We start from the raw sequence: 24518 nt of genomic DNA, 5'->3' as shown, positions 1-24518 counted from the left end.
GGGGGTCACTCCGCTCCAAGCAATTTAATAGCAGCGTGGCCTAGTCACTTTAGTGCCCCCGCTTCATCTTAGATAGTTCTTTTTCCACCGCAATCGTTATTGGACATTCCTTGTCGGCCTCGTATGTGTATAGGACAATGACATATCGATGGAATACCATCAATTATTAAGGGGCCAGAAACCATGTATTATGAATAAGTGGGCATTCATTTTGTCACATGAATGCTTGGACGTTCAATACAACTATGTTCCCAGCAACCAAACACCCACTGTGCTTTCAGAAATAAAACAAACTGTTACATATAAATTGTCATTTTGCTCTGCGATAATGATTACAGTTATGATCTGGGGGACTACACCAAAGTTCAATTGCTTCTTTCGCAGCCCTCGAAACCCATAGCTTTCAATGCAGCAAACATTAAGTTCACAACGGTAATTTATCGAACAGCTAATTGAACATTTTTTCATTTTTGCGTTATACCGTTTTTCATGCTGGGGGTAGAAATGTATATGAGGAATCCACGACAAGTCACGTCCGTTATTTACGCTAAGGAAAATTAAATGGCTCCAACAGGTTAAGCAGAGACCGAATTGACATGTGTTTTCGTCACCGTTCCGGAAGCTACAGTAGATTGTACTGGACTCTAGCGCGTCATCAAGTCGTAGGGGATGCAGCCCGCTCCACCACAGCGCTTGCCTTCTCTTCTACAGCGAAGGCGGTATAGGAACGAGCTGACGTTGTGCAGAGAACTAGAACAGGACCGAAGTGCAAGCCAGTATGTATATCACATGTGGGCTGCGTCTCTTCACGTACACACGGAGCATTCCTAATTGAAAGGAATGCATCATATACATATTGGAATGGAGCCTATTCAACCAAGTAGAACTGTTCATGAACGAATAATAGATCGCCAGCTGGTCAATATAACATACAAGGCAGAATATCCGTTGAACGGTATTTCGAAGTCAGCATTGCTAAAGGAAGGTCAGGTCGACATATCACACATACAGATACTCCTGTTATGCATGAAATACATAATTGATACAGCTCGTGGGGTGGTGGTAACGCTCTCTCTATCGTGAATCAAGTACCCGAACGCGTGGGCATAGACGACACACAAATGTTCACTGCTAAACTGAAACCATAAATTCATAATATTATCTAAACAAGCTGAAGTCAGTGACTTGTTAGTAAGCGATTATGGCCTGATCCTGATTGCACATTCACCTATTGAAGAGATATCATGATTCCACGTCTCTTGACCTGCTATTGTTATTGCATGACAATTCTGAAATGTTACCCGGTTATGGAGATATCATGATTTATTTACATATCTGCGATAACCTATTATATAGATATACTGATTACATTTCTGCGTTAACTTATAGTTCATGATTATACTTTTATGTTGACATGTTATGTAAATATCATGACTACGTCTAATTGTTGATACTTTTCGACAGCACCGGCATAATAAACATATTGTGAGGAGTATTCCAGGGTTGTACGAGGGGGGCGTATACGCTCTTAGCCTCATATAGAAAATTTGACCTGACGATAACAAAATGATATTTTTCAAAATATAATCCCCTTCCATACTGATACTCTTTTGCCATACTGCTTATCGTGTTATGAATATACCTTTATGGCCTTTATGACATCAGGTAATGTCCACACCAAAAGATTTCACTATTTTGAAATTACTTCTACTTGAGAATCAGAGTGAGTGAGTGAGTGAGTTGGGTTTTACGCCGCTTTTAACATTATTCCAGTTATATCACGGCGTGTCAGCTTAATGTGGGAGGAAAGCCCGAAGTGATGCATGTCTCAGACGTTTACCACTTCGGTAGACCCACGAGCACGGGTATGGTGCTGACAAACCTAGAAACATAATCGAGGCGAACCGGGATTCGAACCCACAATCATAGGCTTCTTGCATACCCACGGGACGCAACTCTGCACATCGAATCGCGGCGCCGTGGACGACTGGGCCACCCGTGGCCCCGTGTGGATCATCTCCATCAATCTTCGTATACCGCCTTCAGCTGCATATACCCGCACTACCACTGTCACTGACAATGTAATTAGTTGTTTTCTGACACTCCAGGTGGTCTCTTGTGGCGTTTGTGCTCACTTCTGTTTCATATCAGAATCACAGTGGCGACGCTTACCTCATCCTACCAAGATCCAGTGTAATAAAGTATACGATGAAAAAGTTCGACTTTGATCAAATACACCAATTTTAACTAAATTCAACCAGCATCATACTTGGCTTTGCCTACCAAAACCATTTTCACAGTTTCCAAATTGAGCCAATCCTGAAACTTGAAAGATGGGAAGCTTGTGTGTTGAGAGCTCCGTGCAGGTCTAGCCGTGGCTTCAAGCTGACAGCGCTGACAGCGCGTTATGTGTCCCCGGGGAGACTGTTAGCATTTCATGTCTTTAAAGACTCATCTTAAGAGTGTGCTCCGTTGGACTCTATTCGAGTAAGGTCATTAAGTAACGTGTGTGAGAGTTGCTTACAGCGTTCACGAGACATCGATAGCGTGTAACAGCTTCTATGAGAGAAATAAATCTAATATTCACGCTGATAAAAGTCGGGGTAAGGAACAACGCGTAAGTGAAGAGGAATGTTTTCAATGCTTAACTGGAAACCATATATATAGTTTCCGTTCCAAGCCGACAGAAATATATGCACACTGGCAACTTCCACAGAATTTTCATTCAGTGATGAACTGTTTCAGTGCGCGTTGGTTCGCTGCGAGTCCGATGTTTTGTGAGCTTGGAAGTGTATGTCAGTCTTCTGAGTGTTTTTCGAATTGGTTATATGCCCATTGGGCAAGCGAGTATTTCAGCAAGTCAGCATCCCACTTGGTTTTATCTGAGTGGATATGTTGTGAAATACGTGATACATGAAAATAACAACCATATGCACAATATTCCTTGATACTGATCAGGAAAACAAGATAGAAGTAACACCAAAAACCACGTGGTTCACCTATCGTGAATATGCCCGTGTTTGAGTGTCAACAAAAGGCAGGGCAATTATAAATAAAGGCTTGGTCCTTCTCCGTATATTATCATGTATTTTTATAAGTATGTAAATAATGTTGTGTTGGAAATTTCTACACTAGTCGAATTATGGTGCCAAACAACCGGCTGCCAACAGGCTGAGTCATAATAATCGTTTTCTTTATCATTCACTGTTCCGATGTCTGGCTTTCTGAAGAGAGCTTCTTGAAATATATGTTTTGTTTTTTACTGTACAATTTACTGTAAAAACATTTGTTTACGCAACATCGTCATTATCATTCACACAATGTTTTAGATATACATCCCCCAATTTTGTATGCTATTTTTTCAATGCGAATTTTGTAAATTTTCTTTGCAACGATACCTAGAGTACATGTGAGCACCATTTTCGTTACAAAAACAAAGTTATTGACTTCAGTCCATCAAGTGGTTCTGAAGTTTGAATGCGAAGGGTTCGATAACAACGCAGGATCGTTGACACACGTCGACAGTATCTTCTAAGGTACTTCAGTAAGACTCCGTGTTCTAGTGGATAGAGCTTCTGCCTGGAAAGTGGAAGGTCGATCGCCTTTCACGTCATACCAAACGACGTTAAAAGCTGGTACTTGTTACCCTATTTAATGTTCGGCAGTAAGAGATAAAGCAAGAACTGTTGATGCCATCTGGCAATGAACGAATTGCCAGTCAGTCTCTGGCATATAATCACCTACACGTATATACAATAGTGTTATATTTGTAGTGTGGAGTCGACATTGAGCTAGACATACATGGTAGTGTCATCATATAAGTTTCACGAAAGGGTCTCGATTTATACAATAAGTAATTGCTTAAAAGAGGAACTAGGTTCGAACCAATTGACAGTCCCAGGAAACTTGATTTCAGTCTTTGTAAACAGAGTTACTGTGTGTGACTTTGCCAATTACTCGACGTCGCATGGGAGGTGCACTGCTATGCGGGGTCAGGTAATAAGGAGAGATTGTTATGATTTAGCCGGAATCGTAAATGGATTAGGAATTTTTTACAATTATGGAATTGGTTTTGTCACTTTTATTTATAAACACCTTTTCACGATCACCTGGTCGATATAATTTTCACCGATATTTTGCCTTTTACACCCAATCCAATCTTTGTCGGCAGATACTTTTGACTGATACGTTTCTAGCGTGGACGTTTCACTAATTTAAACATTACCTTTGATGGTGTAGGTTAATAAAACAGTTAGTGATCACACTGATGAAAAAATGTCCAGATTGGAAATAGGCTCCTTTTTGTGGAACAGGCAGTGCCCTTTAAAAAATAATATAATAATCATATCTTGTTCTGTAATTACACGGAGCCAGTATGATAACCATCGATAACGACACTATCTTCAGAGAACATCCACATGCGAGCATATCACTTATCACCCGTAGTGGAACCGTTCCTTTAATTGCCACTGGATGTGTCCTGTAATTCCATGCATAGACAATATTTAAACGATTTGAGCTGCATGTCATTTATGTCACAACGTGCCATAACTGTGTAGGGGAAAAAGTCCAAATGTTCGAGGGTCGGTTATGTATAACCGTTTTGACAAAGTCCATGGTCTTATGGATTGAGCGTCCTCCTAGAGAGCGGAAGGTCGGTGGTTGGATTCCCTGGCCGCGTCATACCAAAAGACGTTAAAGGGTGGTACTTGCGCTCGGCATTAATGGTGTAGAACAAGATCTAGTCATCGCGGAGTATAATCTGTGTGAGATAGTCATCATATCAAATTGCAACGCACACACACACACACACATACACACACACGCGCGCGCACACACACACGTCGCTATTTGAGTGTAATAATCGCAAACGCTACGCAACCCCCGTTTCTCCTCACCTGGGCTCGCCCTCAGTGTGTGCTGTTAACATTTGGAATTTTTCTTTAATTACCATTAGTTATTTAGTGAAACACTCGATGCGGATAACAACATCAGCTCCCAGTGGAGATACGTGTTGATGTTAACACAACCACAGATAGCATTGACCGCATGACATTCGCCAGTATGACCGTTATTGGTGCATTTCTGATACAGAGTACTCACTCACTAATTAAGAAGCAGTTGCTGGATAGTTATTTTACTATATCCACAACAATTAGTTGTATGACTAAGGGGCGGTTGGTTGATTCTCCTACAATGTGAAGGAGATGATGTAGTGCATGCATCAGAACTCTTTCAACCATCGCGACTAAAAAGGCTACAAATGGTTATTCTATGGTGATGTATTTCACACAGTTTGCAGTGTTTCGGCCACTGTTTGTATTTTTTGTCAAATTCATTTTTAAGTGTATACAATCTCTTGCCCGGCAGTTTATAAGTTATCAGAAGGTAACCAAGCAATTGGGGTTTTCTGCCTGTTAGTACTGATATATAGTGGGGTCACTAATATATGGAATGACTGTATTATGGCTCGGATGTATTGTGTTACACTTTTTAGTAAATTTATTGAACCTAATAAAGTCGATATATTAATTTAATAATAATATCATAGATACAAATATGAACTTTTGGAGCTCGACAGTCACATGCTGTCGTTGTACGAAGGCATTGAAAACTGTTAATTGTCATGTCAGATAAGGCCACAAGGTTGTGCTGTTTATCCTGACACAAGCTGTGTTGAAACAGGTCCCTCTGGCGGTCAATGACTGGAAGAAGGTGAGGATGACGAATTTGATTAATGTAGCGATTTGCTGTCAAATTTCTCTGAACCACAACCAAGTCAGATCTTGTGTTGTGGGATATAGCCACTATTACGAGTTACGAGTGCTATAACTTGCACGAGCATTTTGCTTTACTGTTTTCCTCCATGCCATTTTTGAAGAAGTGTGAAAACAATGCCGTTTAAGACATAGTAAGACATGTGGTCAGGTGCAATGAACTACATACTACCTGTGCGTTTCTTTTTTTTAAGAGTGTATGACGAGAAACGCTTAAAGCCTCAATTAGAGATGTCAAGGTCATTACGATTCCCACGCAATTATGCATCGAGACAACACAATAGAGAACGGAGTAACATATTTCAGAAGTCTTACACATGAAATATTAACATGAACAGAATACGTACAGCTTTGGGCTGCGAAAACGAACATGTCTTTTTCTGATGAAATTTAGGATTATAACATATCCAATAAAAAGGTTTCGAACATTATTCTTCATTAATCCAATACATATACTTGCCAAGCATTGATTTATAATATTCAAATAACTCTTTTCTGAAAATTCTAAATCTTATTTCTATGGAAATTGTGGGTCCACCACGGAACATATACTCTTCAAAAAAAGAAACGCATATTTTTGGCCATAAAAGCAAAATAAGCGGACCAAGGGTTGCAAAATGAAGAGGTTTATTGTGTTATAGTGTCTGTGACAAATTTCCCGGATGAAATAGATCACAACAAGGACATGCAAACCATTTATCGGGAAACACGTACGATTCGGAAAAACGCAACCAGTGCATTAACAAAAGGGCCATAGAGGTACACGGAAAGCACGTGCAGCAGCACTATGAACGGTATTAAAGTGCAGGGTTTTTTATTGCCTGGCATCTGCATCAATCGAACAGTGACAGTTCAACAGCATGCCAAGATTAAAAGAAGTGCAAAGAAACAACGTCATAGCCCGCTTGCAGTCAGGGAAATCCCGATCAGCTGTAGCCCGGGTTTTAAATGTAGCGCCCACCACCATCACAAGGCTATGGAATCGGTTTCAACAGCATGGGTCAACACGTGATCGGCCAAGGTCGGGACGACCAAGAGTGACCAACCCCGCCCAAGATCGCTACATTTGACTGCGCCACCTACGTGAAAGGACAACTACAGCCCCCTCAACCGCATCCCAAATACCCGGACTGTGTAGAATCTCCGACCAGGCCGTACGAAACCGTTTAAAAGCAGCAGGTCTACGAGCAAGACGTTTCTACGCGTCATACTGAGTCGACAACAGCGTCAACAACGACTGCATTGGTGTCGTCAACACAGGGTATGGCCTCAACTGCGATGGAGAGATGTTTGGTTGAGCGACGAATCAAGATTCCTCATCGGGCGAGGGGATGGAAGAGAACAGGTCTACAGACGTCGGGGAGAACGTTACGCCGGAAACTGCGTACATGTGCGTTTTGATGTGGGCGGCCATATCGCATCATGGCAGGACAGGTTTGGTACATATCCAGGGCTATCCCACCACACGTCCTCCCAATTGCAGCCAACGACAACGGTGTATTCCAGCAGGACAGCGCCCGACCGAATAAGAGGCATAAGAGCCTGTCTACACAACAACAACGTTGATGTTCTCCCCTGGCCCTCCCGATCCCCGGATTTGAACCCGATAGAGCACTTATGGGATGAATTGGATAGACGGCTACGCCGACTGCAACTACAATCCAAGACGTTGCAGCAGTTGGCTTTTCCGTTGCAGGCCGACTTGGCTAGCATTCCCCAGGATGTGATTCGCATACTCTCTTCCATCGGCAGGATATGTTAGGCCGCCATCGATTCCAACGAGGCACATACGTTATTGATGGTAGCTGACCTTCACCTTGAACCTTTCCAATGTACCGAAAACTGGCTCAATACCTTGTACGGTTCCTCACACAAATGAGGCTTTGCGCTTCTTTTTTTGAAGGACATATATGGAAAGGTAAATGGGGATTATGATAGTTTACCCTGTCAGTCTCCTTATGCATTTGATATCATGCATGACCTTACACAGTAAATTATCACCTTTCACGTGTCTTCCTTAATATCATTATGCTAATTCACAGATGTAAGTAACGGACAAGTACATTACCATATTCATTCATTGCTGTCCTGCTTTATAAGATCTGTGCCATATTCGACTTGCAGTGTCATTGATATGCATAATTCATGTCGGTGACATTGTTTAGCAATCACCTTCATCATCTCATGAATGTAAGCGGAGTAACGTCCGATATAGGTTGTAGCCGAGAACACAGCCATAGAATTAGGCATATATGGTCCACATGGTATTTGCAACAGGCATTTTGAAAAACTTATACTTTATGATGATTTAGCTGAGTATGTTCTCTCACCGAGTAGACTCAAAGGAGCAATGACCTTTGGTTATTGTTGTGCTTCGACGGATTCTAGCAACGTCCCTGGTACTTCTGCTTCTATGGGCACGTTACGTCCAGGGGGCAAGGGCAGGCCAAGCCTTCTAAGTTGCGTCCCTTGGGCGGGCCAGAATCCTTTGAGCATGGGTTTAAATGTCAAATTATCCTTGATTATTCATTTTGGTTTGGTCAGCACCTGGCCGTGCTCGTGCGTTTCACTTTCAGGGTCTGTTTAGACAGGGAAATTGACTTAATTATGGCTCTTGTCATTTGCAAACTATATGAACTCATCGTTGAAGTCATGAGAAAATTGGTTTACGTGGGTGTGATGCCCGGCATCACTGTTTCCTTGGTTCATAAATCATTAAATCTGAAGAACAAAATTACGAATATTTCAACGTTTGAGACGTCGGAAGAAAGTAGAAAAAATACATAGTGTGGAGCGACAGCTGCTCTATTATATTAGACGTGTGATTTGTATTAATCCGCATAGTTCTGGCTCTGGATAACGATAATGGTCCATATGGGAGCTGATATATAAGCATTGCAATTTGTATCAAAACGGATCCGTCCGACGCTGTAAAACGGCACTGGTTGTTATGATAGCTTGCTTATTATACTAGTATTGTAAATTGTATCAAAGCGGCTCCTTCTGACGCTGTAAAACGGCACTGGTTGTTATGATAGCTTGCTTATTATACTAGTATTGTAAATTGTATCAAAGCGGCTCCTTCTGACGCTGTAAAACGGCACTGGTTGTTATGATAGCTTGCTTATTATACTAGTATTGTAAATTGTATCAAAACGGATCCGTCCGACGCTGTAAAACGATATTAGTTCACATGACAGCTTCTACATTAAACTTATATTGTAATCTGTACAATTGCGTCTCCTTTTGACACTGTAGGGGGCGGTCGGGTAGCTCGTCACGCCGAAGACCTGGGTTCGATTCCCGAAATGAATACCATGAGTGAAGCCAATTTCTGGTGTCCCCCGCCGTGATGGTGCTGGAATATTGCTTAAAGCGGCGTAAAACCAGAATTACTCACTCCGACGCTGTAAAGGATTCATGTTCTTCTGATAACTACTATGTTACACAAGTCCTGTTATTTGTTTCAATGCTGCCCCTTCTGGTGATGAAAAACAGGTTCTGATGACACATGCTACATTATATTGCTGTCATAGTGACTGATTTGGGACAACCATTGTCTGAATGAACATTTAATTCCAAAGGCTAATTACCCAGTAGCCATTTCATGTAATACAGTAGCCATTACATGTAATATATCTCCATTACATAATTGCCAGACGCTAATCCCCGTTCTTAACCATCACCAGCAGTTCATTGTAAAATGACTGTCAGCCAACCTGGGCTACTATATCACTTCCCATTAATTACTGTTATTTATATTATGTCATTTGTAGCCTTAATTGATGATCTCCCGAGCTGTGTCGGTTAATCACACCCATAAGTCCCAGTGCTGGTGTAGGGACGACCTCGAGTGGGATGTGCCGCTCGTTGGAAACGTCCTGGAGTAGAGCTGGAGCTCCGCTCACCTCATGCATGCCTGAGATTGAAGGTCCGCTCGTCGTTGTGTTTGTGTTGTCAGAGCAGGTATTCTACTCATTGTGTATTTGTTGTTTATATGTTGTGCATAAAACGTTCGGGGTCAATGATGCCAATTTTGTCCTTGAATCCACCAAAAGTCAATTCAAAATGTGACACTAGAATTAGAATTGTATCGATGCGGCTCCTTCTGTAGACTTTCAAACGATACTGTACCCAACGGACTACTACATGAGCACGGTTTCAACAACTGCAAAATACTACAGCCTATTTCAACATGGTTCTGTCTGACAATAGGTACATGAAACTGTACCAACATGGCTTCTTGTTGGAACTTGATAAAGATCAGTGTATCGGCAAGAGCCCTTCTAAGACCGATCGCCTCCTCCGTGGTAAGTTCTCTCGTACCGCCGAAGACACGGGGCTAGAATGTGACAACGCGACATTTTCACACCAACAACGTTAGAAGATTGTACTTTCCTGCCTGACATTCGACACTAAGGGGTGAAAGATGATGACCGGTCAGCTCGGAGTCAGTATATTGTGTCTAAGTGGAGTAGCCATGTTAAACTACGGCATGGTATCTCAGTATCTAATACTGGTATCTAGTAATATTAGTTCAAGCAACCACCCCCCATACACACCCACCCACACAGACACACTTACACCACTCACACTTACCCCCCCCCCCCCCCCCCACCACACACACACACACAGACAGACACACACACACACACACACACACGCGCGCATGCACTTTTAAATGCCATCATTCAACCAACAGTTTACGACATAATACAATGTATTTATTTCTACTTTCACCTTGCCGACACGTAGAAAAAGTATATATACTTAACACGAACATAAAGAGCGGCGTTGTGCACCCACAAACGTGTATAATCATTTGTCGACAATCCAAGTTCAATTTCCATCCGCAGGGAAATATACAGAAAAAATGTCCCGTGAGCCATGGCATCAGTTTGTTGAACCAGGTTGAACTGCATTACCGCTGGAGTGTTACCTTGGTCACCAGAGCTGCTTTGAAGTACAGCCGCAAACAGATTGGATCTGCCGCATTCCCCCATTGTAGAAGCGTCTTTGAGAGGGTCCACCGGGACTCGCATAATCACTTGGAATGACAGAGAAGGTCGATTTGTAAATTTATACACCAAATGTATCTGTGAGGTGAAAGATAACGGTTGGCATTAGTGTTCACACATTATCACATATTTATGTTTGTTGGGGACAAAATTGTTGCTACTTTGACACTCCGACATACTAATTCTGCTTCGTTGCTCACAGTGACCTTTGAAATAAAATGAAGAGAAATATATGACATGTACTTGATTTGATGTTTATGGAATACCTCCTGCAAACCCATACCAACAGGGTTAACCTTACTAATCAAAGTGACCTTTGAAATAAATGAATAGAAATATATGACATGTACTTGATTTGATGTTTATGGACTGCCTCCTGCAAACCCATACCAACAGGGTTAACCTTACTAATCAAAGTGACCTTTGAAATAAATGAATAGAAATATATGACATGTACTTGATTTGATGTTTATGGACTGCCTCCTGCAAACCCATACCAACAGGGTTAACCTTACTAATCAAAGTGACCTTTGAAATAAATGAATAGAAATATATGACATGTACTTGATTTGATGTTTATGGACTGCCTCCTGCAAACCCATACCAGCAGGGTTAACCTTACTAATCAAAGTGACCTTTGAAATAAATGAATAGAAATATATGACATGTACTTGATTTGATGTTTATGGACTGCCTCCTGCAAACCCATACCAACAGGGTTAACCTTACTAATCAAAGTGACCTTTGAAATAAATGAATAGAAATATATGACATGTACTTGATTTGATGTTTATGGACTGCCTCCTGCAAACCCATACCAACAGGGTTAACCTTACTAATCAAAGTGACCTTTGAAATAAATGAATAGAAATATATGACATGTACTTGATTTGATGTTTATGGACTGCCTCCTGCAAACCCATACCAGCAGGGTTAACCTTACTAATCAAAGTGACCTTTGAAATAAATTAATAGAAATATATGACATATGCTTGATTTCATTTTTATTTAATGGAATGCCTCCTGCAAACCCCTAGGGAAGGAAGGGTGTTTACGCGGACGCCGTTGGGAATGTTTGCATATGACGAGATGATATTGTTAATGATGTGTGCTGGTATTATTTGCCGTTGGATCAAGAGATGTGTGAATAGGTTTTATGTTTACTGTCATTCATAGGCATTCGTGAATGCGTCGTATTGTCATTCGCTTCACTTATATTGTCACGATGGTTTTAAGGTGTCATTGGTTTAGATGCTTTGAACAGTAAACCAGTTATATCACGGACTGTCCGCTTCATTTGTGAGTTTTATGAGTATGCAGGTGTGTGTGTGTGTCTGTGTATATAGATATGTGTATGTACACTGTGTACGTATGTGTATATGTGTGTCTGTGTGTGCATGTATGTGTGTGTATCCGTGTGTATGTATCTGTCTATGTGTGTTTTTGTGACTGCGTATCAGTGTGTATGTATGTGTGTGTATGCGTGTGTATGCATGCATCTGTGTGTGTTTGTGTGTCTGCGTATCAGTGTGTATGTATGTGTGTATGCGTGTGTATGCATGCATCTGTGTGTGTTTGTGTGTCTGCGTATCTGTGTGCATGTATGCGTGTGTATGCATGCATCTGTGTATGTTTGTGTGTCTGTGTATCTGTGTGTATGTATGTGTGTGTATGCGTGTGTATGCATGCATCTGTGTGTGTTTGTGTGTCTGCGTATTTGTGTGCATGTATGTGTGTATGCGTGTGTATGCATGCATCTGTGTGTGTTTGTGTGTCTGCGTATCTATGTGCATGTATGTGTGTGTATGCGTGTGTATGCATGCATCTGTGTGTGTTTGTGTGTCTGCGTATCTGTGTGCATGTATGTGTGTGTATGCGTGTGTATGCATGCATCTGTGTGTGTTTGTGTGTCTTCGTATCTGTGTGCATGTATGTGTGTGTATGCGTGTGTATGCATGCATCTGTGTGTGTTTGTGTGTCTGCGTATCAGTGTGTATGTGTGTATGCATGCATCTGTGTGTGTTTGTGTGTCTGCGTATCAGTGTGAATGTATGTGTGTGTATCCGTGTGTATGCATGCATCTGTGTGTGTTTGTGTGTCTGCGTATCTGTGTGCATGTATGTGTGTGTATCCCGTGTGTATGTATCTGTCTATGTGTTTTTGTGTGTCTGCGTATCAGTGTGCATGTATGTGTGTGTATGCGTGTGAATGCATGCATCTGTGTGTGTGTCTGCGTATCTGTGTGTGTGTATGTGTACGGAGACGGAGAAGGACAAAAAACGCTTAAATAAAATATTCTGGGTGTTTATATAACTACCAAAGGACGACAATGTGACAACACATTTTTCTGTTGTTGTTGGGGTGGTGGCCCATCAAACAATTTAACTGCTATATACTAGTCTATATACTAGTTAGTGTAATTTGTATCAATGTGGTTTCTTCTGACGCTGTAAAACAATACTGATTCTTATGACAGCTGCTATATTAAACTGGTATTTTAATTTGTATTTAATGCGTCTCCTTCTGGGGGCGGTCGGTTAGCTAAGTGGTTGAAGCGTTCGCTCGTCACGCCGAAGAACGGGGTTCGATTCCCGACATGGGTACAATGTGTGAAGCCCATTTCTGGTGTCCCCCCGCCGTGATATTGTGAGAAAATTGATTAAAGCGACGTAAAACCATAATCACTGACGTCTCCTTCTGACACTGTATGGGGCGGTCGGGTATCTTAGTGGTTAAAGCGTTCGCTCGTCACGCCGAAGACTCGGGACTTCAATGTGACAACGCGACATTTTTCTGGTGTTGTTAGGGTGGAGGCCTGTTGGTTGCATTTTAGTGAGAGCACCGAAAGCTGACAATTCACAGATCATGGCATTAATGTAATGGTTTCCCCTTCCGCATGCACCGTATTTTCTAACGTTCTTAGGTAAATATGTCTTTAATATTTTAAGGTGACGACGCATTGCCATTCCCACACCCTATCTACTTATATTGAAGTGTTGTCTCAAATTACATTTCCAGGGGACTAACATAAAGTGACAGCACGATGTCCAAAAGAAATGCACCTTTGCTAGAATTCTACCGTTTGTGACCATTTACTGCATTCGCTGGACACAACCAATAATATTGGTATTGCTTTAACAGGTTCACGTTAACATGGCGTGTATGCTCACTCAGATATGTCCCATTTGCAATGTGTGAGAACAATTCACAGCCAGCCACCGTGGTGAGGAGGATTCATATCACATTGTCCCCATCCGCACGTACAACACGTGCAAGGATATACAACAACAATAGGTTGGCGCTAATCGCAATAATGAAGGTCTTACTGCCGCTGTTTCCGATATTTCTGATAGCCTAGGAAACTAGATAATTACAGTTTGCGTTTGCATTGGAAGGAGATCGGAGATATTGATCAAACCAAACAAAGAAGAAAATAACACAATATACATCGCTTTGCCTGCCTTCACGCGGAACGTATTTACCAATCTACCTTATTACTAAAATATTAGCATATTGTGTATCGCTTTGTTTACATTCACCATTTTTTGGTGTTTACTTTTCACATACACGCTTTGCTACCAAACTATCAACAATGGCAAATAATCACATTATCGCCTAATGTACATTCCAGTGTTCAGTAGGTATGGTAAGGTTAGTAATTATCAACTTCCCCCAGTGTACTCGCGAAAATGAAATGATTTATCGATCTGATCACATACAAGGTGTAGAGCAATATTCAGTGACGATTGCAAGACTTTAAGTGTATTTCTCACAACACATGCTTGTTAGAGCCCTCAAAGGTTGAATCGGTTCAAATCAATAGCACATCTTCATATAAAAGTGCTCACAATACAAGAAAAAAATGAACCCCTTTGTTATGTGTCAACGAGTTGTGTTAATTATAAATGTACGTGCCGATTGCCATGGTTCACCTGCACGACATGCTGTGAGAATCCATCAACGGAAAGCTGGTATATTATTTACGACACCTTACTAATCAAATGAATCTAAATGATTAATTAAAATAAACAGTGTGGTATTTGATATTTCTATAAGTTTTAATCATGTTTGATTCACATACAGGAGGACCTTTTGATCTGCAGAGCTTATCTTAGTAATTTAATATGACCGACATACACAGTATACGTACACGGATCAGATACACTGGTGAATGTTAATATGGCACGAATAGGGAGGAGCAGTGACTTGTGAACTTGGTTACATATTGGGTAGAACAGGTGCTCGGTACGAGTAAGGTAGTTCAGATAGTCGGGTAATAGTTGAGTAGGATTCTTGGTTGGAAGACCAGATTGGGATTACGTCCGGACGAGCAGGTGATGAGGTACATTTTGGAGCAAATGTTCAGGTACACGTACAAGGTGCTGAGGTACACGTATTGTAGAGTTGATAGTACCGTACAAGTCAGGTAGAACATGTGCTGAGGTACACGTCTGGTAGAGTTGATAGTACCGTACAAGTCAGGTAGAACATGTGCTGAGGTACACGTCTGGTAGAGTTGATAGTACCGTACAAGTCAGGTAGAACATGTGCTGAGGTACACGTCTGGTAGAGTTGATAGTACCGTACAAGTCAGGTAGAACATGTGCTGAGGTACACGTCTGGTAGAGTTGATAGTACCGTACAAGTCAGGTAGAACATGTGCTGAGGTACACGTCTGGTAGAGTTGATAGTACCGTACAAGTCTGGTAGAACATGTGCTGAGGTACACGTCTGGTAGAGTTGATAGTACCGTACAAGTCAGGTAGAACATGTGCTGAGGTACAAGTCTGGTAGAGTTGATAGTACCGTACAAGTCAGGTAGAACATGTGCTGAGGTACAAGTCTGGTAGAGTTGATAGTACCGTACAAGTCAGGTAGAACATGTGCTGAGGTACACGTATTGTAGAGTTGATAGTACCGTACAAGTCTAGTAGAACATGTGCTGAGGTACAAGTCTGGGAGAGCAGGTACTGGTTTAAGTTGGCTTGTGCAATGAATTCGTAGAGAGATGGTACGGTATCTGCTCGGGTACATCTGGTAGCGTAATTGCTCAGATTCTGGAAGAGCAGATGCTCGGATATATGTCGACTACAGCAGGTACTAGCTTACAAGTCCAGTAGAACAGGTGCTGACGTCTGATAGTGTAGGCACTCGAGTAATAGTTGAGTAGAACAGGTGCTGACGTCTGATAGTGTAGGCACTCGAGTAATAGTTGAGTGGAGCAAGTGCTGACGTCTGATAGTGTAGGCACTCGGGTAATAGTTGAGTAGAACAGGTGCTGACGTCTGATAGTGTAGGTACTCGGGTAATAGTTGAGTAGAGCAAGTGCATTCATAGAAGACTGGTACAATAGGTGCTCATGATCGAGTCCAAATGTAGTAGCGCAGGTGCTCAGACTCTGGTAGTGATGTGCTAGGATATAAGCCGAGTACAGCAGGTGCTAGGATATAAGCCGAGTAGAGCAGGTGTTCGGACTCTGTTAGTGCATGTACTAGGATATAAGCCGAGTACAGCAGGTGCTAGGATATAAGCCGAGTAGAGCAGGTGCTCAGACTCTGGTAGTGATGTGCTAGGATATAAGCCGAGTACAGCAAGTGTTCGGACTCTGGTAGTGATGTGATAGGATATAAGCCGAGTACAGCAGGTGCTAGGATATAAGCCGAGTAGAGCAGATGCTCAGACTCTGGTAGTGATGTGCTAGGATATGAGCCGAGTACAGCAGATGCTCAGACTCTGGTAGTGATGTGCTAGGATATGAGCCGAGTACAGCAGATGCTCAGACTCTGGTAGTGATGTGCTAGGATATGAGCCAAGTACAGCAGATGCTCAGACTCTGGTAGTGATGTGCTAGGATATGAGCCGAGTACAGCAGATGCTCAGACTCTGGTAGTGATGTGCTAGGATATAAGCCGAGTTCAGCAGGTCCTAGGATATAAGCCGAGTACAGCAGTTGTTCGGACTCTGGTAGTGCAGGTGCTAGGATATAAGCCGAGTACAGCAGGTGCTAGGATATAAGCCGAGTAGAGCAGCTGCTCGGATTCTCATAGAGTAGGTGCTAGGATATAAGCCGAGGAGAGCAGGTCCTCTGACTCTCATAGAGCAGGTGCTAGGATATTAGCCTAGAAGAGCAGGTGCTCATTCACACGTCTGGTAGAGGAAGCGCTCACGTTCCAAGTTGGTGCAGCAGGTGCACGAATATAAGTCGTATAGAACAGGTACTTAGGTATACGTCGGGTAGAACAAAAGGTACAAAGCGGGTAGTGCAGGTTCTCGGGTATTAGTGGGATAGAGCATGTCCTCGAGTACAAATGTGGTTGAGCAGGTACTCGGCTATACTTAGGTTGAGCAAGTCGGGTGTCGAATTCGAGGGGATCTTGTTTCTGAAGAGTATGTGCTGACGAACAATCGATGTAACTGCTCACCATTTACCCCCAAAGTGACACACTGTACTGGTTTGTAACCGGCGTCCAATGTGACAACAATACAGATGTTCACCAACAAAAAACTTCCATCTACTATAAACCTACTTTCAAAGTAATGACGTTAACGCCCCCAAGAAATCAGATATTTTACAGCTCTGAAAATACGACCAGCTGTTAATCACATAGGATTATATTGTCATATGCTTCATACAGAAGTAATATCATAATGCTGTTCGAATGTATGTTTTAGAAAACAGCAAAAATAGTTTCTGTTATCAAAAGTATGGTTAGTATGTTACAATGCCGTCTATATTCGCCTCTCATTTTTATTGTTGGGTGTTATTGAAGTACATCTCAAATGTGCTACGCTAGACGAACCAAGTTATTAAAAAAGACTCAACTATATTACTGATGGAGATGAATAAAGGAACATCTCAATATTTTATGCTGACATTATTGGTAGGTGTTTTTAAGTACATCTCAACTGTGCTATACTAGACTAACCAAGTTATTAATAAAGACTCAAATATATTACTGATGGTGATGGATAAGTGAACATCTCAATATTCTATTCTGACGTGCTGAATGTGTATGCGCGCTATTTCAAATCTACTGTAAAGAACTGTTGCCCTATATTTCTCATTGTTCCCTTATTCGTTTCCATCAGTGTTACATACTGTGAAAAAATGTGTTTAGATTAAAAAGACCAACCCAGATGTCCCATATATTTAGGATTGTGTTGACCGTGTTTTTTTTTGTCTAAACGTGGAAAGATCCGTATCCCCCTCCCTTCACCCCTCTTGACATTCATTGTAGTAAAACGAAAAAGGAGCGCCTTTTACATTTTTTATTGTGGTATATATGGTAGTTTTGGGGTTAAATAAAAGAAATGTGGGGTCTATTCGAAAAATCAAGCATACGTTATTCTCAGCAACCGTTTCCTGTTTGAGATAATTACTTATAGTCATCCAGAAAAAACACATGTATGAATACAAGTCGGTGGGTATGAATACAAGTCGGGGGGATACGAGATGCAGGTGCCAGTGAGTCCGATTTCACTCCTTATTTCCATAGTACTTATAAAACTAAGTGGGGAAAAAGGAAAGTACACACAAAGTATTCATCTATGGTTGATGATGGCTAAACGGAAACAAACAAGAAATGGTTATTCGATGGTGAGGTATTTGATACAGCTATCATAGGCGATATTACAGCCATGCATCATATCAATGAGCATCTCACAACAGGTCAGCCGAACAACGTTTTGATGACAATTGCATTTTTTCTTCAAATCTTATTTTTAAGTCTATACTTTCTTCAGTCTGGCAGTTTCTTTTATATCTCTACCATATGTCACCCAATGCCCAATGTGTGAGTGAGGGAGTATGGGTTTACGCCGCTTTTAGTAATATTCCAGCAATATCACGATGGGGAGACACCAGAAATGGGCTTCACACATTGTACCCATGTGGGAAAGCGAGTCCCACCGCCTCCTAATGCCCAATGATATGCAGTTTCTTTAAACTTGTTCAGGTTATTAGGATAATACACAATGGTAAGCACTTTGTTGTAAACATGATTCAGTTCCAATCATGTCTAAATTATGGGAATGAAGTGATTAGGTGGGGTTCAGAAACTAAACGTGGTTGGATAGAATACACCAAATATGTATTCCGTTTACGATTCAGACACAGCCTAAACATGTTTACAGCGTACTGCCTCTCCATGATAAGTTGCATAACTTCTTTCTTCGTTACAAACCTATAACCGTCGGTGCCAATTTAGAAACACACAGTCGAGTTTTGTTTGTTTGAAGTTGTACTTGGAAGTAATTGCCTGCAAAGTGTTTTGTTTTTGTAAGTATATACTCTTCACAAATAGAAAGTGTACATAATTCGATTGTTCAAGTATTGGCAAGAAATGCTACCTTCTTGATACTGAAATCTAACAAAAAGTGTAATCTGCAGCAAATACGTCACAACAGAAATATATTTACATGAACGTTAATAGGTGAGCTACATATCTTGTGAATTGAAGAAAGCAGCCAGCTACGTACTTGCAACATCAGATCTCAATCCATTCGGGCTGACACCTCAGATGGGTATGACTTTAACAAGCTGCGTGTTGAGTTCACCAGAGCCCGTGTTATGCCAGTCTGTGAGACGTTAATTTGCCAAGAGTGACAGAAGCCAACGGCAGCAAAGCAATTGGCAGCTTACAAGCTGGGACCACACAGCAAGACATGACAAAGCACACAGGTCTGATCATCAAGTTATGGATACGATCCAACAAGCACTGGACCAAGATTACCTACCCCTGGACCAGATCAAAATATTTGGCTTCGACACCACCGCGACAAATGCGAAAGTATTGAGCAACCTCAATCCCTGACCAAGTCATGGGACAAGGGGAAATATCGGATCAGGACTTGTTTGCCGAATACACGTGCGACGGAACGTCCTAACGTCACTTCAACGCCTTCTTTGATGCAGTCACTATCTGGTATAGACACATGTTTACATACGTTTACCCCTGAGGCGTGCTAATTGACGTACACGTGTCTACTGATGTATAGTTACCCTGTCTTCATATCCACAGAAACATTAGGAACGATTGTTTGTTTACACCTGACTCACCAATATTCCAGCTATATGATTGCGGTTTGTAAACAATCGAACGTGGATAAAATTTCCAGTGGTTGATAAAACGTTATACACCGTCGGGCACTGTGATAAGCAATGAGCCAAGTAATCTCTTTTGGACACCAGATCCATGTAGTCACCCCTTACGACCACGCATAGGTTGCCGAACCCTTTTAACTCGGAATCACCACAAGAGGAATTATGAACGCAAAATATATCCACGTATGTTATACATACAGTAAGTGAGTAGCATGGCGGGGAAGCACAATATTACCTCGGCGTGTCAATTTCATGTTTGAGAAGCATTTCAAAGGTTTATTAACATTTGATTATCTTATAGTTCTTGATTACACTAAATACACAAAGACAATGTCTAAACGTTGGACATGACCTCATCACAGTGTCTGGAAATGACTACGATACCATGAAGCATTGTCCCGTATGAGGAAATCAGGTCGTAGGCCCTTGCCATTAATGAGGGATCAACGAGCATGGATAAGATGCTGACAGGCTAATGTTCTTACACGGTGCGACCAGCAGCTCCTGTCACTTATAAGAGACGCAACCTATCTCCACAGGATAGGAATCTCCCTGCGACTGCCGCCTGGTTTACGGACGCATTCAACATTCAACATTCACCTTTCCTAGCGTCACATACAAAGTGTACATATTTTTCATACCAAACAAGCCGAATGTGACAAATATCAGTTCACTACCGTCATAGTATACAAGACTATAGAAAGTACAATGCATGTTTTTTTATTACGCAGTAAAACCTTCATATATACTTTGATCATTCAAACGTACACATTAAATATCATATACAAGTACATAGTAGCGTTGTAATGTAAAATTTTCCGTAAAACGATTCACAATAACGCTTAAACAATATGGAACAGTGATCGTAATCGTCAACACCATGACTAGTTACCTTCTCAAACATTGTGTGACACGGTCTCAGATTGTAATTTTCTAGTGTAGATACATTGAACATGAGAAGACACTTTTTGGGATAAAGGTGGTCGAAGGATGCACCTACTTCTGACAATCAAGTATCCAGATCTGTATTTGTCCTCCGCACATCAAACACGATGTACATTTATAACATCTAAAAAGCATGTAATAAGGTTAATTACGCACCTAGTTTTGATTTCTTCAAATATATACTAACAACGATAGTAAACAGCGCAGTACTTGTGAAGGACATGCGTTAAATGGAGGCAAAGAAACCAGAGTTTGCAAACTGTACCACAGTAACATCTGGACAACTTTGAAGGTCATAGTATTCATTTAGTGTACTAATATAATGACATTACCAATCGGTGCTTCAAGTCAGGTCCCAGGAGACGGCACATCTTTCAAAACGTCAAACAGGAACGCTAGCAGCACTTTTTGTAATTACACTTACACCTTGGGAACTACTTTCCTGTTCGTAGTCTGTTGCCTATGGCAACGACATGATCGTATATAAGTGATAATTTAGCCTCCATGTTGTTGGCTTTTTCTTCCAGCGCCACCTGGCGGAGTCGTATTTGATCTACACTTTCTGACATTTCAAACTGGGTCTTGCTCACCTCCACAACGGTGACCGCTTGGTCCATTAGGCGGCGCTGTGCACATTTGATTTCCCGGATGTTATAAATGGCGCGGAGCAACTTCCGCTGATGCGCTAGGACCTGTCTGTCTTTCTTGTCAGTGTTGGCACTTTTTTTGTTCAGCTTGTATACAAACCAGCCACATTTCACAACATTAGCTGCTTCGTGTTTCAGTCGTTTATCCAAATCGACATCCAGAACGAAGTCATGAACGTATTTCTCTGCCCGTGATAACTCCAATTTTCGAGCCAAAACCGCCACAACCAATGCAGTACACCCGGCTCCCATTATACCCGTAATAACCGATATACCACGTCCACAGTAAGAGTTAGGCACAATATCACCATAGCCTATAGTGAGGAAGGTGATGGCGATCACCCACATGGTATTGAGGAAGTTTGCATGTATTTTGTCCCCGTACATCTCACACAACCTGAGAGCCCAGCTAGCAATGACGAACAGGGACACCATTATGACGGCTAGGACGTAGTCGGGGTATAGACTCATCAGAGACTTAAAGATAAACCGGAAGTTAAAGTTGATCCTGTTGAGCGCCCCTAGACTCTGAGACGAAGCATCTTCAAATAGTCTGCTGTGGAGGAGTATTGTCCGGCAGACGAGATACAGACGTAGGAACATCGGCAACGACAGCACAACGTCTAGAGGCACGGAGACGTTCCCCCTGCCAGGATCGCTGTCGGAGTCGGTTGAACTCCACGTTATGTCGAACTTCCCAGGTATCGGGTGCACGACGCATACAGTGAATTCAAGACAGATCGACAATATTCTCCTATATCCCATTGCTAGTCGCCAGTCTTCTACACTATTGTTGACAGTGAAGAGTTGGATGTCGAGTTTATGGTACAGCCCTAGAAAGATCAGAAGGGATACAGTACAAGCCGTGGTACACATCTTAAACAGGTTAGATACAAGGGTTCCCCTGGTTACAACCTTAGCGAAAGCTAGCTCCGTCTCTATCACCATGAACAAAATACCCGACACGGCCAACGCAAGCGCGATGTCACAGACGCGCTTGCGTTTGGCGAACAATTCCTTTCGTTTCGCAAGTTTACTTCCTACCGTGGCAAACCTCTTCGACTTCAGCTCCTGTTGCTCAAAGCTGGTGTATAGTTTGTGTTTCCTGTGTCTGTTCATTCCAACCAGTGGAATAGCAGGATCCTCGATTATTGAGCTCATTCTTTCCCAATGATGTTGAACGCGTCTTCAATACCACAAAGGTAGACTACAGTCAATAGACCATTGGTATTCTCCAATCCTTCAGCCGTGATCAGTAGAGTATGAAACAAGCGAGTCTTACTCGGTTGAGTTGGCGCACAGTGCCATCAGGTCACACGACTAAACAAGCCTATACACACATGAACAAGCACGTTCTGTTGATGCTAATAACATGAGGTATATTGGTACAATGTCCCCATGATTGTAGTGTTTTACCATTTAGTACTGTCAACTGACTCGACGGCTGTTCTGATGCCTAGGTGACAGCTGAATGTATTTACACCACAGCAAGTCTAGTTACATACCCATACACAACAGATGTGAATAAACCACGCACCTGTCAATACTCACACATCAGGTAGTACCAACATCCATCGCTTCTTAACCGTAGATATTCTCTTTGTTGTTGACGGTACGATCGTTTGAGCACAATCCGGAGATTGGATTATAACAAACACAGAAGCTTGTATCAGCTTGCCTGTAAACTGTGATAAGCCGCGTGCTTGATTCTGAACGTTTATTGAATCTAGGAGACAGTCCTGTTGTGTTTATGCCCAGCCTTCCGGGGCTCCCTCTCCTGGGGTTGTCTCGGCAGCCTCGGGTCCGCAGCTGTTCAATAACATACAATTTGTCCTCCTGTCAACAGTAGCGATTCATTTTTTGCTGCAGGTCACACGTGTATGTTTCATTGCAATATCGCGAAGAGAGAGCCCATTCTCTCAATGGAGAAGTTTCTCGCTGTGCCACGTGGGCGAGGGCTAACAGAGCAGGAGGCGCGTCAGGCTGGGGTCATTTACATACCAACTGCACTTATCCGCGGACCATTGCCTCGATCTCAACATTCCGGGCGGTGCAATCATTGATTTTGGTCAGCCCTCTAGAGAATAAGCCAATCTTAATTGGAGCCATATCGGCTAATTACAGCGTTATGGGCCCCCTTGACACAGCCAGTCTGCTTACTTAGTCCTCCCTTTAAGCAGAATATCACTCACCAGTCAGCATTCGCTCCTAGCCTTGGTGATTCCTCTCTTTTTACCAGAAAACGAATTACCTCCGCCCGTAAACAATGACAACGACAAAAGTCAGTGGAAACTAAGAGCATCAGGTCAATTTACACGTAATTGTCGGCGACGTACATGTTTGAGGGAGGAGATGGCTGTGTGTGAGATCCACGAAGTCAGATACGGTTTGAGAGAGTGCAGTAATCTCATCCGGTCAGTGTTTGACCACTGGGCATCAGATAAACTCAGGCGTGTGACACTGACAGCGGGATGCGGCCGTCCTCCTCCCTACAGTTTCAAGGCAGCATCTGTGCCGTCATTGATAGCACTGTCGTACTTACACAGATCGATACCATCCATCTCACGTGGCACAGCAGTTAATAAAATAATCATGAAACTAAACGCGAAAATTATTTTCAAGTGCTTTGCTTTTGGTCACACGATGCACAAAAGTAGGGGTGGATTCCCTGGTGACTGGATGATCACAATTGCAATTCCTTTTAGAGGGGGCAGAGTTTCGCGACTGAACTGACGATGCAAGAGACGTAAATACAAAAGCGTTTGTCTCCTACCCTTTCTAGTCCCCGCTCGCTTTGCCCTGTCTCTGTTTCCACTGCTTCCGAGGACGTTTGTATCTGGTGCTATTTATTATGGATATAGGTCTAGTGAGATGCGGGGATCTGCACAGTGCGTGAATACAAGATCCATTTTCCCTCTTCAGCAGCCCTAATTTAATCAATCAGCGTTATCAACCCGACTGAAAATAATGTTTTTCAAGAAAATGAATTGGATTTCTCAATCGTTCGTTTAGGAGATATATTATCTGT

At 42.2% G+C, this 24518-nt stretch overlaps 1 protein-coding gene across 1 annotated transcript; it reads right to left on the bottom strand.

The window, feature by feature from the left end:
- Positions 1–20685: 20685 nt before the first annotated feature.
- Positions 20686–23269, bottom strand: LOC139474739 (small conductance calcium-activated potassium channel protein-like). The gene has a single exon (XM_071257854.1). It carries the CDS (start codon positions 22649–22651, stop codon positions 21278–21280), a length of 1374 nt encoding a protein of 457 aa, XP_071113955.1. The 5' UTR covers positions 22652–23269; the 3' UTR covers positions 20686–21277.
- Between the last annotated feature and the right edge of the window lie 1249 nt (positions 23270–24518).

Source organism: Haliotis cracherodii, unplaced genomic scaffold (genome assembly GCF_022045235.1).
Source record: "Haliotis cracherodii isolate W230 unplaced genomic scaffold, xgHalCrac1.p SCAF_3, whole genome shotgun sequence".
Classification (NCBI taxonomy): domain Eukaryota; kingdom Metazoa; phylum Mollusca; class Gastropoda; order Lepetellida; family Haliotidae; genus Haliotis; species Haliotis cracherodii.
This window is presented reverse-complemented; position numbering and strand designations above follow the sequence as displayed.